The sequence below is a fragment of the Carassius auratus genome, unplaced genomic scaffold (assembly GCF_003368295.1).
Source record: "Carassius auratus strain Wakin unplaced genomic scaffold, ASM336829v1 scaf_tig00217098, whole genome shotgun sequence".
In the NCBI taxonomy this organism is placed as follows: domain Eukaryota; kingdom Metazoa; phylum Chordata; class Actinopteri; order Cypriniformes; family Cyprinidae; genus Carassius; species Carassius auratus.
The window spans coordinates 230,143-247,253 of NW_020528894.1; the positions used below are offsets into that span (position 1 = coordinate 230,143).

General features: G+C 37.8%; 1 protein-coding gene across 1 annotated transcript in view; it reads left to right on the forward strand.

Annotated features, from left to right (window-relative positions):
* The first annotated feature begins 218 nt into the window (after positions 1–218).
* LOC113099994 (integrin alpha-3-like) overlaps positions 219–17,111 on the forward strand; it is a 38,576-nt gene continuing 21,683 nt past the window's right edge. The window contains exons 1-2 of the mRNA XM_026264857.1: positions 219–646; positions 16,844–16,971. Of these exons, the coding sequence (XP_026120642.1) occupies positions 453–646; positions 16,844–16,971 (322 nt within the window). The 5' untranslated portion in view covers positions 219–452. The remainder of the gene's footprint in view (positions 647–16,843; positions 16,972–17,111) is intronic.

Consider the following 17,111-nt stretch of genomic DNA (forward strand, 5'->3'; position numbering starts at 1 on the left):
TAGGAGATTAATAATTTTTATTTTTATTATAGTGAAAATATAAAAGCTAATTATTTAATTTGAAAAAGAAGCATGTTGTCTTTTACAATATTATAAAGTTATTGACACAAAATATAGGCTATTTTGACAATATACTGCTTCCAGAAAGCCTTCCTCAAGGGACCACACACACAAAAAAAGTTAGACAAGCCCTTTTGTCGACATTATTATAACAGAATGCAAGTGTGAGCCAGTCCGTCTTCTATCAAGGTGCTCTTGCGCGCTCTCTGTATTTCAATGTCCTCCAGTTAATGTTTTCACCGATGACTGGCGCGAACCCCGGAAGAAAGAATGACGAAAATGAGCAATCAGTTCAGAGCGTCTGACAAATCCGCTCCTGTCCAGACGCTGGCGGACTCATCTTCCCCCGCTCTCTGTTTCTGTCTCGCCTAACAAAAACACTGGAGTGAAACATGAACGAATTTCACCGGCAAAGACTCGGTAAAAACGCGGTTGTCCTGCTGCTCGTGATGAGCGCCGCTCGCTGCTGTCAAGCGTTCAACTTGGATGTGAGGTTTCCAGTCGTCAAAGAGGGAAAAACAGCTGGCAGTTTGTTTGGACTTTCCGTTGCACTACACGAGCAGCTCGTAGGAGAGAAAAGACACCTGTAAGTATTTATTTTTTATGTATTATTATTACCTGACCCCTGGTGAAATCACGAAAGAAGATCTTCTCACGTTTGTGCACCTGTTGATCATTTTACCTCTGCACTGACGAGGTTTTATAATCCAGTTTGTTTTTATATGGGTCAACGATTCATCACAAATGCAATTCATATGACCTTTTCTATGATGAGCACATTGTCATTTTTTGACTTGAAAGTCATTTTGATGTTTTCTTATTTTTATAAGTTAAAAGTGTACAAAACATGGGCATAGGTTTGGTCTCAGCTTTGGTGGGGACACCCCCATAACCCCCCCAGTGATTTAATGGTAAAGATACCAGTTATTTAATGGTGATTTAGTATAACTGTATAATCTCAAAAATGCACTCTCAAAAAAAAAAAAAAAATCTGAGACTGTGTAATGCTGAACAACCAAACGTTTTATTAAGATAAATTATTATGTACATTATTTACACTAACAAAAAATAACTCTGCCACAAGGAGTTGAGGTAACTTACAGGCTAATTGACATTCATTTACTTGCTAACGTAGCATTCTATCATCATGGGTATTACTATCACCAGTTAATACTATTTTCCACAGAATATGCATTTGAAAGTCACTACTGCTAGTTTATTTTTGTGGCTAGCTAGTTATTTTGCCTACTCACACTCTGACTCTGCTTTATGAAAAAGCTTCTTATGTCCCCTTTCTTCTTCTCGGGTGGCATCTACAAAGTACAAAAAGGGGCAAAAAAAAAACAAAAAAAAACCCGGAATATTAAAATGTTTTTACTCTGGCCCAGTGGCGGCTCCAGACAATTTTGATTGGGGGGGCAATGGGGGTTCCTGGTCTTTTCAAGGGGGGTCTCATGAAAACCAACAAAACATACAGTGGACATGGCTAATAACTGCATATTTCTGCTACTAAACAACAAAAACACCTTTGCAATGTAAACAAATGACAGGCTACATTTGTTATTCATATCCTTCACACTGCACTTTCATGTCAGGTATATTATGCATTTTTATTGACATTGATATTTTTACATTTATTTCCAGATAGATATTATTGAGTTTACAGGCTAAAGTGGTCTTGCTGTTGTAAACACTGTTGCTTTTGTAGAAAAAATATTTGCATCACATTTAAAATATAATTATATTTTAATTCATTTCTGAATTGTTTTTATTTTTATAATGATAATTCAGAGAATGAGAAAATCTGAATAAGCCTTACCAGTGTTGTGATAATTATTTTTACGTGTTAAAAATAAATAAATACTGTAATATAATAAAAGTTTATTCAAATAACATAAAAAAGACCAGACCCCTCGATGCCTGTGAAACTTTTCTCCCTCAAACAACACGCTTGTGTTACTTCTACACTACAGCCTACACACAGCAATATAAACAACGTATCTGCATGTTCTCACATCACATCGTTCTTGTAAAATAATAATAAGTAAATAAACACCAAAATCACTTCGCTGAGAATGAAACACCACTTACCAGCTGCCACGATGTTGAAAATATCCTCTAGCAATTAAAAAATGCGCGTGCAGCATGAGGAATCTTCCCGGTTGGATGAGGTCGTAGTCAGGTGAACTGTCATCATGTTGGTCATTTTATTTACGGCTAAATTATTATTAATAAATTGTACTAATATTATGATTGGGCGTGGGCAGGCATTCACAAAAGTTTATGTTATTACAAAAAAAATTTGAGGAAATTTTGCTTTGACAAAAGGGCACTTAAGGGGCAAAGGAGCAGGTGCTCAAGTGAACCGGTTCTTTCGGACAATTCGATCAAATAAACCAGCTGAAAAAAAAAAATGGTTCACCGGTTCTTTTGCGCTCGATGTAATGCCGTCATTGGCGATGATTGCCCTTCATTCAAGCCTTTGGTTTACCCGCGCTTATAACATTAGCACAGAATCAGTTCAGAATCAATCACTAAAAGAATCAGTTCGGTTCAGATGCGCTCTGTGTCAGTCTGCTTCGCGCTGAATCACGCATGCGCAGTTATCATCAGCTCATCGGTTCTCGAATCGGACGCATCCGACAGAAACGGTTCTCGGTTCAGTGTATGAATAAATGTCGAAATAATTATTATTTATTATTGTTCTGCGTAGTTTGAAGAGAAACATTTTTGGATCTGTATCCCGAATATATATTTTTTAATCAGGAAGAGGCTGGGGGGTCAAATGGGGGGTCAAGGCATTTTTTGGCAGGGTCTTGAGACCCCCCAAGACCCCCCCTGGCGCCGCCGGTGCTCTGGCCTTTGTATGTGGCAGAGAGACAGCCCTTGTAACTTACCTTCGGCATCGTCAACATGCGCGCACACACAAACCACCCGCTCGCTGCTAGTGCAAGCACAAAAGTAGTCCCGGCCCGCGCGTGTAGCCTGTCAGATACCCCGCCGCCAATCAAATTACGGCGTTTCTTGTACTGTCGTCGTCCTGGCCGATAGAATCGATCCAAATAGCAGTGCAAAGATCCAAATAGCAGTTCAAAGGAGCTTGCTAAATATTGGTGGGGACAAATTTGTCATCTCAAAATATTGATAGGGACTAGTACCTAGCGCCCCCCCCCCCCCCCTCTAAACCTACGCCCATGGTACAAAAAGTGCAAATAAATATAAAATAAGGCGGTGTAATTGTTCAGAGCTTTTTACAGTGACAGATAGCTTCAAGACTACACCTTTAAACCATCATCATGTCTTGTGTCAAGGTTTATTCCATATCATACTTCAAGAAACTTAGATTTTTTGTGCATCAAGATAATCTTCACAAAATAATATAACGTTTATAAACTTTGTCGCCTAAATAAAAGTGCCAGAACTGAAAAGCTAAACTTAGGCAATAAACTACAGCACCACGGTGTAACCACAACCACACTTCCCACAACTTCTTCAACTTATTTTAACACGTTCAGTGAAAAGGATTTAGTCTGTATATTTATTAATCTCTATAATCCACTCTACATTAATCTTTTCATATTAACTGGAATAAATAAAAAACTAGAGCCAAAGTGAAATGAGACATTAATAATAAATAATATAGTGAATAAATGATATAATCATAACTAAATGACATATGAAAGCATGTATCTCTGTACATTTAGAAATAAGCCGCATTAAAAGTAAGTAAATCTTTGATTAAAAGCGTGTCTCCACGTACTATTCAATTCAATTCAAGTGCATTTACTGTTAAGTAACAGCAGAGTAAGCGAGTTTTTGGATATGGTAAAATTAAACTTATTTAAGTGAACAACATGCCACATTTCAGCTATCGTTTTGTTAGGGTGAGTACACTAAATGTTATTTTATCCTTGCTTCTAAAAAATCCTTCATCTATATGTTTTCTAACAGCTGCTTGTTGCCGCAAACATGTCATTGTAATGTGGCTTTATGCACTATGCATCGTTACGGTTTCACTTTCACAACGACTAAGCTGCTAAAAGTGGTGCTGAATTAACTTGATTAATTCAGGTTTATGATTAAAGGTCCCATTCTTCGTGCTTTTTTTGAAGATTTGATTGTGTTTACAGTGTGCAATATAACATGTTCATGTTTTGCGTGTAAAAAAAAACAGTATTTTTCACACAATTCACCTATCTGTATACCGCTGTTTTCACTGTCATAAAAACGGACTGATGACTCCCTTGTTCTATAAAGTCCTTCCTTCAGAAATACATAACGACTTCTGATTGGACCAGCGGTTCCTGTGTTGTGATTTGACAGCAGCTTAGAGCACGCGGCCCTCCTGGAAACACGATTGGGCTAGTTTTAAGAAGCAAGTGGGCAGGAGCATGTGCTGGAGATGTACTTATAATCACAGGAGCGTTTTTACTGATGAGATGCACATGAAAATCGCATTCGTTTTTTTGCACAGCCCTAAAATCTAGTTAACAAAGCTAAACAGCATTGCCCTTTGTGTAGTAAGTTACAGAAACTGTTAAATGCACCAACTTAAATAATAAAATACACTTACCGGTTGTGGTCCATAAACAACGCCTTCTCCAGACAAAGAGGGAACTGCTCCATCTTTCAGGAATAATCTTTGTGCGAATCTGGCATTAAACTTATTGAGATTGAGGAAGCTCGCTGTCCACAGCAAAATGTGCTGCACATAGTTTTTCATGTGGATTATAATTTTCTGGAACCGAGTTAAACATAAATTGTAACCATTGATCTCTAAGTACAGTGTCCCTGGGGAGCCCAAACAAAGATGACTGGACTAGTTTCGACGACATGGCGACAAACACAAACGCAACTCTTCCTCTTTCCGACGAAACACAACAAGGCCACGCCCCCTTTTTTATGTGGCCGGAGGTTAGTCAAAAAACTGTTTTAGTGACATCATTACTGCAGGAACTAAAGGGATGTAGTCCAAATGGGTGTGAGATTTAATACCAAAAGTGACGAATAAAAGTCCAGCTGGCTAAAGAGTCAGGCACAACAGCTGTGAAATGGAAATAGAAACTGAATAAACAAAGCACAATAACTAGAGTTGCTTAAGGCCTTCTGAGCTGTACACATTGACCCCTCACCCCCTGCCGCAGTGAAAAATCTCTATAAACTAGGGGTGCTCCGATCACGATCGGCCGATCATTAATGCGCATTTCGTCAGTAAAGCCGGTTTTCTAATCAGCGGTTAATTCCATCAGGTGCGTGATTTCACATAGAGCAGCTGTTACTACACAGAGGCGTTGTTAACTGAGAAGATGCGCCAAAAAACGCTGAAAATGAAGTGGATTTGCGCATCTTCTCTATTAACAACGGCTCTGTGTAGTAACAGCTGCTCTATGTGAAATCACGCACCTGATGGAATTAGCGGCTGATTAGAAAACCGGCTTTACTGATGAGATGCGCATAAGGATCAGCCGATCGTGATCGGAGCACCCCTACTATAAACCAACTGATCATTTACAATAGTCTGTCAGTTCTTCTGAGGACCATTTGCTCCTGACTGAAGCAGTAGATTTTGCTTTGTAGTTCACTTATTTATGATTCGAACTAAACGAATTGGAGCCTAAGGCAAAATCTAGTAAAGAGTAAGTCACTAGTATGCAAGATGACTGAGCTCAACAACAATATCATATTATCTATGTATATATTTATTTTATAGTGGGACATAAAGATAGCCGTAGAAAAAAACACCAGCTTTGCAGAGAATCTTGAGTGTGGATGATAACGCAGGTAGATACTGGTTTGAACACAATGTTAATACAGTCTGTGGTTTGCACACAATGCTGTTTTTTTCTTTCCAGGAAATTAGAGATCCACAGATTTCACACTGAAAGCCAGCTGCGTAACTGCATTGACTCACGCAGGCTGTTTTCTTTGATAATGAATGGATATGATGCCCTTCACAACACACAGCCCAACTTTAATTGAGAAATAGCATTTGAGCGTATAACCAGTAAATATGACCATTACAGCGCAAAATAACAATTTGCAGTTGGTTTTCAGATTGCTCCAGCATAATACTTTAAAGTTTTAATAATTTAAAACTGAGGTACTCCTGAAGCATGTTAATTGTTGACAGCTTTACCGTGCCATAACAAAACACCCTGACTTTTCAATGCAGGTCCTCAGCACATGATGAAGCAACAAGGTAGCATTATTATAAACCTGTTAAAAACACATTACGGCCTTATATATGTGTAAAGGCCTAAAGCTATATACACCATGAAACCACTACTATGACATGTTTCATGTGTCATTTCTGCAAACACAATGGAGATAATGAAATTTGATTTGATTTGATCTGATAACACTTTGTTTTGACTGTACTGGACACACTGCAGACATAGAATGAATGGAGTATACATAAAGCAGACTAAATTAATCATAAGACATGTCTTTTCATTATTATCAGATGTAGGAAACTGTACCACAAGAGTAGTGGTGTCTGGTCTGGCTCATATCTCTTAGGGGTCTGTGAATGCTTGCTGTTTGTCATATATCATGCAACTAAGTTCATGCAAAAGAAAAACAGATTCAGTGTTTGCGTCTGCCCTTGTCATTGTGCTAGAGGAGTCGTCCCAAGCTAATGTGAGGCTGTCTGTGTTGCTAAATACATTTCCTGGTGACTTCCTGATTGAACCTCAGTGGAAGAGCACTGCAGTTATCTGCTTCCCTGCATTTTGAAGAAAACTCCTAAGTTGTTTAGGAAGCTGCTGTTGTAAATTGTAGTTTGTGTTTGTTTTGTGCTTTTCATGTTGAGAAAAAATGTCCCTGCTCCTGATTTATGCTTTATGTACACATAAACTGTTCAGAGGACCTCCTGATCTTATCTGCGCCGACAACTTGAGAGACAAGATTAGTCATGATGATATTAATTAAACTGGCTAGACATTCATTATCTTGTCGAAGCCATAGAGCACTGGGCCAGTGGCACACAAGGACGTCCTGTGTTTCTGTGATCTTTGGTCATCTCTCTCACACACTCTCATAGACTAAAACTTGTTTCCTTCCTGTGATGGCATTAGATAGTGCTGCCGATGTGCTGAAGGTTCTCAAGTCTTCATGACCACAGACAACTTCTCATCATACTTACTGTAAATTCTCTGCAAATTCACAAGATAAAACTCTCATGACTGAGATCTAGTTACTGGCTGAACAACAGCAGCAAATGTTTAAAAAATGTTTAAAGCCTGTGTGGTGATGATGTGAGAAAACACATAGTCAGTGTGGGTGGTGCACAGTGCCCTTTTATATTGCTTAGTTTTTTTTTTACTGTGTTGTTGTTTTTTTGTAGCAGTATCTACAAAATTACGATGCTGAAAGTTCAATGCAAATGGAGATGTCTTTTAAAATTATGTCAGTTTCATGCCTACATTGCTGTAGTCTCTTAGGGACTACAACAAGTTATTTCCCAGGTTTGTGATGTCACAAACCCCTGATAAACCCCGTCCCCAAAAACATGCAACATAGGAGGCTGGGCCATGTCACGCTGCTTTGGAGTAGAGGAAGAGAATATATGAAAATCTATTCATATATGAATCGCATATCTGTCTTCGAACGATTCTAATAGAATCACAAGTTTCAAAATCAATGTTGTAAAATGACTTTAATTCTGTTCCTCGCGTCCCATGTTCTGCATCTCTCTCTCTCTCTGTCTCTCTCTCTCTCATCTGATCATCAGCTCATCAGCTCCTGTACAGACGTGTTTAACATATATCTATGAAAAAGCGTTAAACAGCTTATTAAAGCTAATGTTTTATAGAAAGTGTACCTAATTTATTGAGTGCATTTAACATGTCATCAGATACCTTTAAATATGGAGTGTCTGTTTATGTGTTCTTTTATTAATTTGCAGGGCTTGTTCTGTTTGTTTTATAGAAGCCTTGGCCAATAAGAGACTATTAACTACTACTTAAATGTTCCTTAAGTGGACGTAACACACACACAGTTGCTGTCAATCTCATGTGAATCTAGAGTACCTATAGAGTAGAACCGCATCCTTCATATCTCTGAATAGTATTTTGTTTTATCAGATGAATACTGAAGATAGATGCTTGTGGGCAGAGCTAAAGAGTTACAAGCATGCAAAGCTTTTGTATAGTGATTGTCTGCAAGCTGTAACAAAAACCGTATTGATTTAAAAAATTTGTTAACTTGTTTATAAAACATTCATCACTGAAATGTCATGAACAAACAAACACTCTTGCACAAATCCATTGCTGGCCGAGAGAAACAAACTGCATCCACTCATACCTTAATGCTAGGTTTTCTGGGAAGCTGAACAAGGTTATCTTTACCACACAACCAAAAACATACTTCTTTGGTGACATTGTTGATTTCGTGGTATTGTTGGGCGATATGATCATTTTTCTAATCGTCATATCGTCAGCCCGTGAGATCGACGATACACGATATTATCGTGCATGGGTGGAGCAAGAGAGAGACTCCTTGTTCTTGTCATAGCATAACTGTTTTGTGTCTTAGACCTTGCAGGTGCATGAGAGAGAGCAAGAAAGAGATGCATTTTAACATAACTGTAGAATTAAACTTAGTTAGTGAGGGCTCATATATTGCACATATAGGCTGTTCAGATTACTCGTAAAGTGCCATGGAATACCTTATATCTGCAGACGATGTACAGTATATCTGTTTGTGGATGGAGACTTTGTAACGGCCAAAACTATGTATTTTGCATGCACCACATTAAAGGGCGGCAGAGAAAATTTATCATCCATAGTGGTTCTGACGTAGTCCTTCTGCGTCATAGTGTTTGCTATAAATTAAGCGATCAGTCTTTAAGAGAAGGACTACGTGAGAACCAGTATGAATAAGTTTACTCTGCCCCTTGTTATTATTTTGTCTTTATTTGTAAGCCAAGAAAGAGTTAATCTCTGATGTATGAGAAGAGCGCGTTGTCGTGTAGCAGCCATTAAATATGTGGGACACCAACTCATTATTTTCTATCTCTTTGAATTGATGGATTTAACGAGTTATCCAAGTCAAAGCGTTATAACTTTTTCTACAGGCTCTAATCCTCATTTGTGCACTTGCTCGGGTTGATATGCACGCACTCCTCCGGGAAAGTGCCCATTTAGGGAAATCTGACTTTTATGATGTCATACAGGGCCAGACTCCAAAAAACTTTCTGTAAAAAGCCCTGACGTAGTATCTTTGGCACAGAAATACGCTGTCATGCATCCAGTTAATTTTTTGAGACTTTGGCCATGTTTATGATGGAATCCAACGCTTTAGCAGTGTAAATACAAAAGCATAAAATAGCATTAGATTTCCTCTTTAAGTTACACAAATGTTTCATTAACAATGTCTACAAATTTATAAAACTGATCTGATTCTCTCGGATTCTTTGTGTGTTTCCCTGTTTTGCTTCCCATTCTTAATAAACCGGCCGCTCTTGGCTCCTCACCTCAACTTCTCACAAAATATGCTACAAATGTGAAACTATGGTCTTATGGTCTTATGGTTTATTTTAGTTTGTTGACCATTATTGACCTCAATGGCTGGTGCTGAATAATGGCTGAAAATATACTCACTCCACCGTTCAAATATTTGTGGTAAAATTATAAATATAAATAAATACATTCTTTCAAGCAACTGTAAAGACTCTAAAAAATGTTAAATAAATGCTGTAAAATCTTAGAATCCTGAAAAAAAAAACTGCTATTAAGCAAAAGTTTTGAAAATGGATAATAATAAGAAATTTTCCCGATCATACATTCAGCATATTAGAAGGATTTCTGAAACATCATGTGGCACTGAAGAAGACACTGGAGAAAAAGCTGCTCATAATTCTAGTTTGCTATCACGGGAATAAATTACATTGTAAAACACATGAAAATAAAACAAAAATAAAACATCTTTCAAAAGCATTAAAAAGCCTTACAGCCCCAAATGTTTAAACCATAGCATACTGTATGTAATAGTAGTATATAATACTTAATAAAACATTTTTATTTGAATGATTAACGAGTAGATATATGTCATATCATTGGTCTGATCAGCTGATGTGCTGTTTTGTGTAAAATGACCACAGAGACTGTTTGTTGTAATATGCTGTTGAGGAAATAGCACTGTCTCTCACCATTCTCTGAGCTAGTTCCTCTGTTACTGTTCTTTCCCATCACTCAAAACTAGACACAGAACTTGCATAGTTTGTAGTTCTCTGTGAGTGTTCTGCTTTTATTCAGGTATTATTCACATATGGAAATTAATGAATGAGAAATATAAATCTATGTGCCATTTAACAAGTAATTCTTTCACATTTCCAAGAACTGCAAAGTCATTTTAGATAGCTTGCAGTTAGTACACTAGCTCACTGACGTGTTGCTTTGCCATTCAAATTAGAGGGGTGCTACTAACAGCTCTATAATTATATTCAATTTATGTATTTTGTAATCACAGTGTTCTGGCCCTGTGAAAACTGTTGCACTCTGGATTTTGTCAGTAGGTGAGTTTTCAGGGTCTAGTGTAAAATTAAGCTAGACATGATGTGGATTTCCTGTGTGACTTCCTGTCTGTTTTAGCGTGTGGTATCTGCTCTGTTAGCATCTGAGGTGATCTGGGTCATGACTAGGTGTTAGACAAATTACCTGTCTGTCTAAAATATATATACCGTAGCAACTGTAAGTCGCTTTGGATAAAAGCGTCAGCTAAATGAATAAATGTAAATGTAAACAAAGTTGCAATTATATTCACTTTAACACAGTGAAATGGATTAAACTCAGATTAACGGGTATTTAAAGCTTTGCCTGAATTGGTATTAAGTGCTCTTTCACATGAAGCAAAACACACTAAATGCACTAAACACACTAAAATACACTAAATATGCCTAGTGTCTTTAAAATGGCACACACTGTTGTCAGCTCATGCTATGTTCCCAACTCGCAACTTTCAAAATTGTTTTATGGAGTTGTTGTCTATTGAATACTTTTTTTTTTTAAGAAAGATGTTTCATCAGCTGAACATCCTATATGTTGTTAAACTACATTACAATCTATCGAACACACTGACTGCACTCGTTAATTGTTATCGTTAATGGCAATGGTGAACAGGGCAGGCCCGTCCATCAAGTCTTGCATCTTGTCTACGGGTGAATTGTGATAAGTCTTTAAAAGTCCAGTACTAATCAACAAAACAATGTTACGTCTGAGTATAAGTTAAAAATGTCATTGTGGTGCTTGAGGTGTCAATGGAGTAGGGTAGGCACTGTGAAAACTTTGGGCTCCAACAACTTTGAGATCATTGAGTGGTCTAGACAGCACGTCATAAACCACTTTCAGCTGAGGTAGAGTAGGTTTGTCTCACCTCTGGGCTGAAAAGCATGGAGGGATAATGACTTGCTGTGCGTGTGGAGCATCCTGGGATTTTGGATTAGATATTATCCATTAATCTGTAACAGCTGGAGTGTCAGGAATGAGATTTGTCACCTTGTGAATGTTCTAGTTGCAGGGCGATTGTCAGTTTAGTGACCGTAGCAGCTCTGATTCTTGCGGTTCCTGTAAAGAAAGACTTAAATGTGTGTGTGATAAATTATAAAGTGAAAGTTATTAGACATTTGGCCAAGTGTGGTGACCCATACTCTGTATTAGTGCTCTGCATTTATCTCATCCAAAGTGCACACACACAGCAATGAACACACACGCTCACACACACACACACACACCATGAACACAAGGAAGGAATGGTTTTGGAAAGTTTAGGGTTGGTAAGATTCGTGATGTTTTGGAAAAATGTCTCTTAAGCATACTTGGGCTGCATTTATTTGTACAGTAAAAACAGCAATGTTGTGCAATATTAGTACAATTTTAAATAACGGTTTTCTATTTTAGTATATTTTAAAATGTCATGACCTTGGCTTCAGTGTCACATGATCCTTAAGAAATGATTGTGATATTCTATATAAAAAGTGTCTTTACTGTCACTTTTGGTTATTTTAATTTGTACTGATTAAAAAGTAAAAAACTTTCCCCTTTTGAATGATAATGTGCATTGTGAACAGTTTGTAAACAAATAGCAAATCACACAATGTTAGCATATTTGCTAAACTAAGAGTCAAATACTAATACATATCACATACATTTAAATTTTGGGGTAAAATAATCAATTTCAATGAGACTCAACTGTTTTATTGATGTTTTTCAGTTTTGTTTGTTGCATTTTTTTTCTTATCCACCATGATGGATTTGTTTTTTGCACTGAGTGCAGTGCATTATTTTACTGACTTCTCTACAAAGGACATGCAGTGCTACCTAGAGAAGGTGTCTTAGTTGACTTCATGAAGTTTTGAAACAAATATAATGCCTCAATATGATGATCTCTGCTCACCCACTCACTTGAAGGTGTAATGAGCTAGGCATGGGCATGTTATTTATTGTGCAGCATACTGCTGATTCTGTTTTGGTTGCTTTCCCATTCATAGCAATGTGGGAGTTGAGGTACGTGAATTTCACCTGCCTGAACTTTTTCTATAAGGACTATTTAGTGAAAGTTCTGGCCTTTAGAACAGCTTGGTGGCACACATATCAAACAAAGGTGCAACATGTGAACTCTGGAACTGATATGAATTCAGTGAAACAGTCGAAGCTGATAAACACACCTTCTTCAGCAGGTTATAGGAAGTGGTGAACCCTGTGATCTGACTTATAGCTGTTTTTTAACTAAGTCAAAAACATTCACAATCATCATGTGAATCAAAAAGAGGTTTAAATAGGGCAGGAAAGGTTTTTAAAAACTAAAAGAGTCCTTCTATTAAAGTATTCCAGCTTCTAAACTTCTTAAGGAAAATGGCAAATGTCAGTGTATATATCTTCAAAAGATTCATTAGACCAGGAAATAAAAAAAAGTGAAATCTCAGTGTGATTTGCAGTTCAAACATGCTGCAGGATGTTTCCATCTGACTGAAAAGCAAAATGAAGACTAATGCTGTGGAAAAGATTAAATTAATCTATTCGGGTTGAGTCATAGGCTCTCAAACAGAGCAGCTTTGATGAAATGAAGCACCAGTGAATGCGAAGCCCCAACCAGCTTGTGGTTCATAAACTTGCCTGAGGTATGTGCCGCTCACCACCAGACCTGAAGATAATTGTAGTGGTAAAATCCTTGTCATGTGACTGTTTAAGCATAAACAAGCTCAGGCGTAATGCACTGGAAGTATGATTCTCTATACAAACAAATTACACTTCTCTGCAGATGTTCTATGTTAGAAGTCAGACTTATACCATGTTGTCTATTTATAAAGATAATCACACTTTTTTTTTTTGCACCACATATATTATAATTTGGTCTTCAATCACTATTTTAATGAGCACCCTCTCACTTCTGCTTAGAATCAAATAGATCATTTTGTTGCTTCCGCACCTTTAAGACTTAAGCAGAAGTAAAGGCCCTTTTGCATATAAAATGAGCAACAACCCCCGTAAAAGGTGGTGGACATGCAGCAACAAGAAAGAGTCTGACATTCTTCTTGTTCATTCACCTTCTCTTGACTTTCTCATATCCTGTCTTGTCCTTGCTGAAAGCACATTTGGAGTCACATGACTGATTGTTTGTGATGGTGGTTTGAGGGGCACGATCATTGGGAGAGGGAGGGACGTCTTTCACATCACCTTATGTCTTTCGTTGTCCCTCCTTGTCTTCCCCCTCTCTCTCCCTCCATTGACTCATCACAGTCTACCTCACCACAATGTGTGTGTGATGCATATGAACAAGTACAGAAATGAAAACAAATCAGCAATGGAAGGAGTGTTGTCACTCCGAGCACAAAGGAATCCTCAGAATGTGCTTTGTTGTTCACTTGGGCCAGTTTATTTTAGTAAAAATGTTAACCTGTAGCATTTGTGTTTATATGACAGGCATGCAGTTGAGATTTTCACCCAAAATAAACATTATTACTCAAACCCATGTCATTCAAATCCTCTATGACTTTGTTTTTTCTAAAATATATTTTCATGTCAATTTAATGGAACCAAACAGACCCCACTGACTTTCACTAAATGGACAAAAAAAGTTGAAATGAGTGCTGTAAGTTGATAAAAAAAATAATAATGTATTGTGAACAGTAAATTCGAAAATTAAATATAAATGAATCCTTAAAGCTACAAAAGTTACTGATTCCCTTGTTTTCTTTTGTTCTTTGGTTAAGAGACATCACATTAGCTGGTTTGTTAGGTTATTTTGGCTCCTATGACTTTAAGAGCTGCCTCTTCTGAACAGATCTGACATGCAGTGTATTTTCTCACAATTCTTTACTTTTTTTATTTTACCATTTTCTTAAAGGGATCATGAACTGCCTCTGTTTCATATAATGTTTCATATAACTCCTCTCAGAACTTCTGGCTGCCCCGTGTCTCGCTCTCTCATAGGCTTTAGGTCATCGTCGATGTATTTTTCAGTCCGAACTCATTTCACACAGCGATTTTGCAAACGGGCTGGGACAACGCGTAGAGGTCATCGATGAAAAAATACGTAGACGCAAAATATGCGCAAAGATTCGTCAACCTGTTTTTTTCGTTTGCAAAACGTTTACCTTGTGTGTGCTGAATATACGCGATGGCCGGATCAACATTCTGTCCAACGTTATATAACCAATCCAGGGGGTTTTCTGCATTGATCTTTTTTTTTGGCGGCTGTCAAAGCCTTATTTGATCGCTGAGTGATGTAGAATAGAATGACTGCTGCGCCTGACAGGGCGCGTACGAGAGAGAGCCCCGGCTGCCCGCAACAGTCTTGAACAGTCTTCAAACAACACGAGCGCTTCTTGCTCTCTCTCTCCCTTGTGCATATTAATCAAAATCAATGAAAACGATAGAAAAAGGGCGAAACACCAAAGTTTCTCGCGCGCTCGCGCACTCACAGTCTTCAAACTACACAAGCGCTGTCTTGCTCTCTCTCTCTCTCTCTCTCTCTCTCCCCCTCGTGCATATTAACCAAAATCATTAGACATGATAGAAAAAGGGCGGAACGCCAAAGTTTCACGTGGAGCATTCAGAGATTTTTTTTCTCCATGACAGGCTGCTGGCTCCCACTGTTAATATTTTTTTTTTTTTTTTTTTTTTTTTTTTTGGGAAAAGCACTCTCTGTATTAGATTAAAGCCTTCAAGTTTACATTGGTTACTGTATTCTTTCAATTGCTCTAAACAAGTATTTTGGGTGACCTTTTTTATTGAATGCTAGACATCAAGTTGTTGTTATTTTCATCTGAAAGAAGAACTTTTTTTCAGTAAGCTAGGCCCTATGTGTTCAGTAAGCTTGTTTCAGTAAGCTATGTGTTTTCAAGGCTTCGAGGTTTTATTGAATGCTATCCCTATACAAGTGCAAAGTAATGCATTCTTAGTCAGTCTTTTATTTTGTAATTTTAAGAGCAATAAACATATATTGCAATATTAAGGAATTCATGTTTTTTTCATTCAGATATGTAAATCAACATGTATAAATTGTTAGTAGTCAGTTAATGGGGAGATAATCGAAATCGAATCGGTCTGAAAAAATGAACCGTTAGATTAATCGATGCATCGAAAAAATAATCGCTAGATTAATCGTTTAAAAAATAATCGTTTACCCCAGCCCTATGCAAAACCTGTCGGTGAGTGGAAGTCAGGGCTAAAATCTGTGTGAGCTCAGCATTACAAATGGCTTACTTCTAACTGTCTCTGCATAGTGATCTGGCACTAAATAAAAAAATAAAAAAAATACCACCCACTGTGGCAAATATGTTACTTCTAACCCAAGTTCTCTGGTTTAGGAATGAAACCTGTAATGATTAGACTGTCAGACATAATACATTCCTCTTGAAATTCACCAAACAGAATTTTAAAGATGAAATGACCGCATCGCCCACTGAAGCCCATTCATAATCCCGTTAGACACGAGTCATGATCTGATGAGATCTCATCCCTCATGAGTGGAATATTTATGAGGCCTCGGGCTGCAAGGTGGATAAAACCGCAACTAGGGAGCGTGTCTCCAAAAATCATGAAACATTAATGAATCGAGCTTGCAGGCAGCACCGCTTTAGTCATTATTATATCTGTCGTGCTCTCACAAATATTGAAATAAAATCCATTGATTTTGTGATTAGGGTTTAATGAAATGCCGCTTTAATTCTGCTCACCTTCCTCAATGGCTCTTGAGGATTACATCTGTTCATCTGTGCCTGATGTAGGTATGTTAGGCCTGACTCTTATCTTTACGGCTGCCTCATTTTTATGATCAAAATCAAATCGGTTACATAGGTGGAGCTTGAGTAAGCAATTTTCCCTGAAAGGGATAAAGAATGCATGTATCATAATAGCTTTCCTGTGGAAAGAGAGGAAGAGAAACACATGAAGCATATTGCGCAAATCCATTCACCGTAATGTCTGAAAGTGAACACTTGAGTAAAATGTGATCGCTATCTCTTGTGGTTTTCAGTTGCTTTATGTTAATCTCTTTTACCAGCAGGGTTCTGCAGATAGATAAAATCATGTTGCTTTTTAAACAATGTTGTCTGTACCATGTTTAACTGGGTCCTGGAAGTAATGGGTTCTGACAAGTCCTTCCAGTCCAAATAAATTCACAAGCCTACACACATGCAGGAGTTGCACAAGGGTTTCACATTACATGTACACAGTGTCCAATAAATTCTGAAGATAAGGTAAAATATGAGCAATACCTGGCATTTTGGCCTTATGCTTTTTCAAGACAGACTTGAGCTCAATCAAGTTTACACATGTTTCAGACTTCTTGTAGGAGCACCGAAGGAGAAAGCAGAGTCGCAAATGTCAGCCAATGAGACTGGAGATGTGTATGCCTGCCCAATCACCATAGACCCCAAAGACTGCAAAAGACTGAACCTTCTCAGCTCAGGTAACTTTCCTGAAATTCATACAAGACATACGTTTTTTTTTTTGTGTGTGTGTGTGGGGGGGGGGGGGTGGCTTCACTTTTTAAAGTATTTATAAATACTATTGTTGTTGTTGTTATGACAAACATATGAGAGAATATAT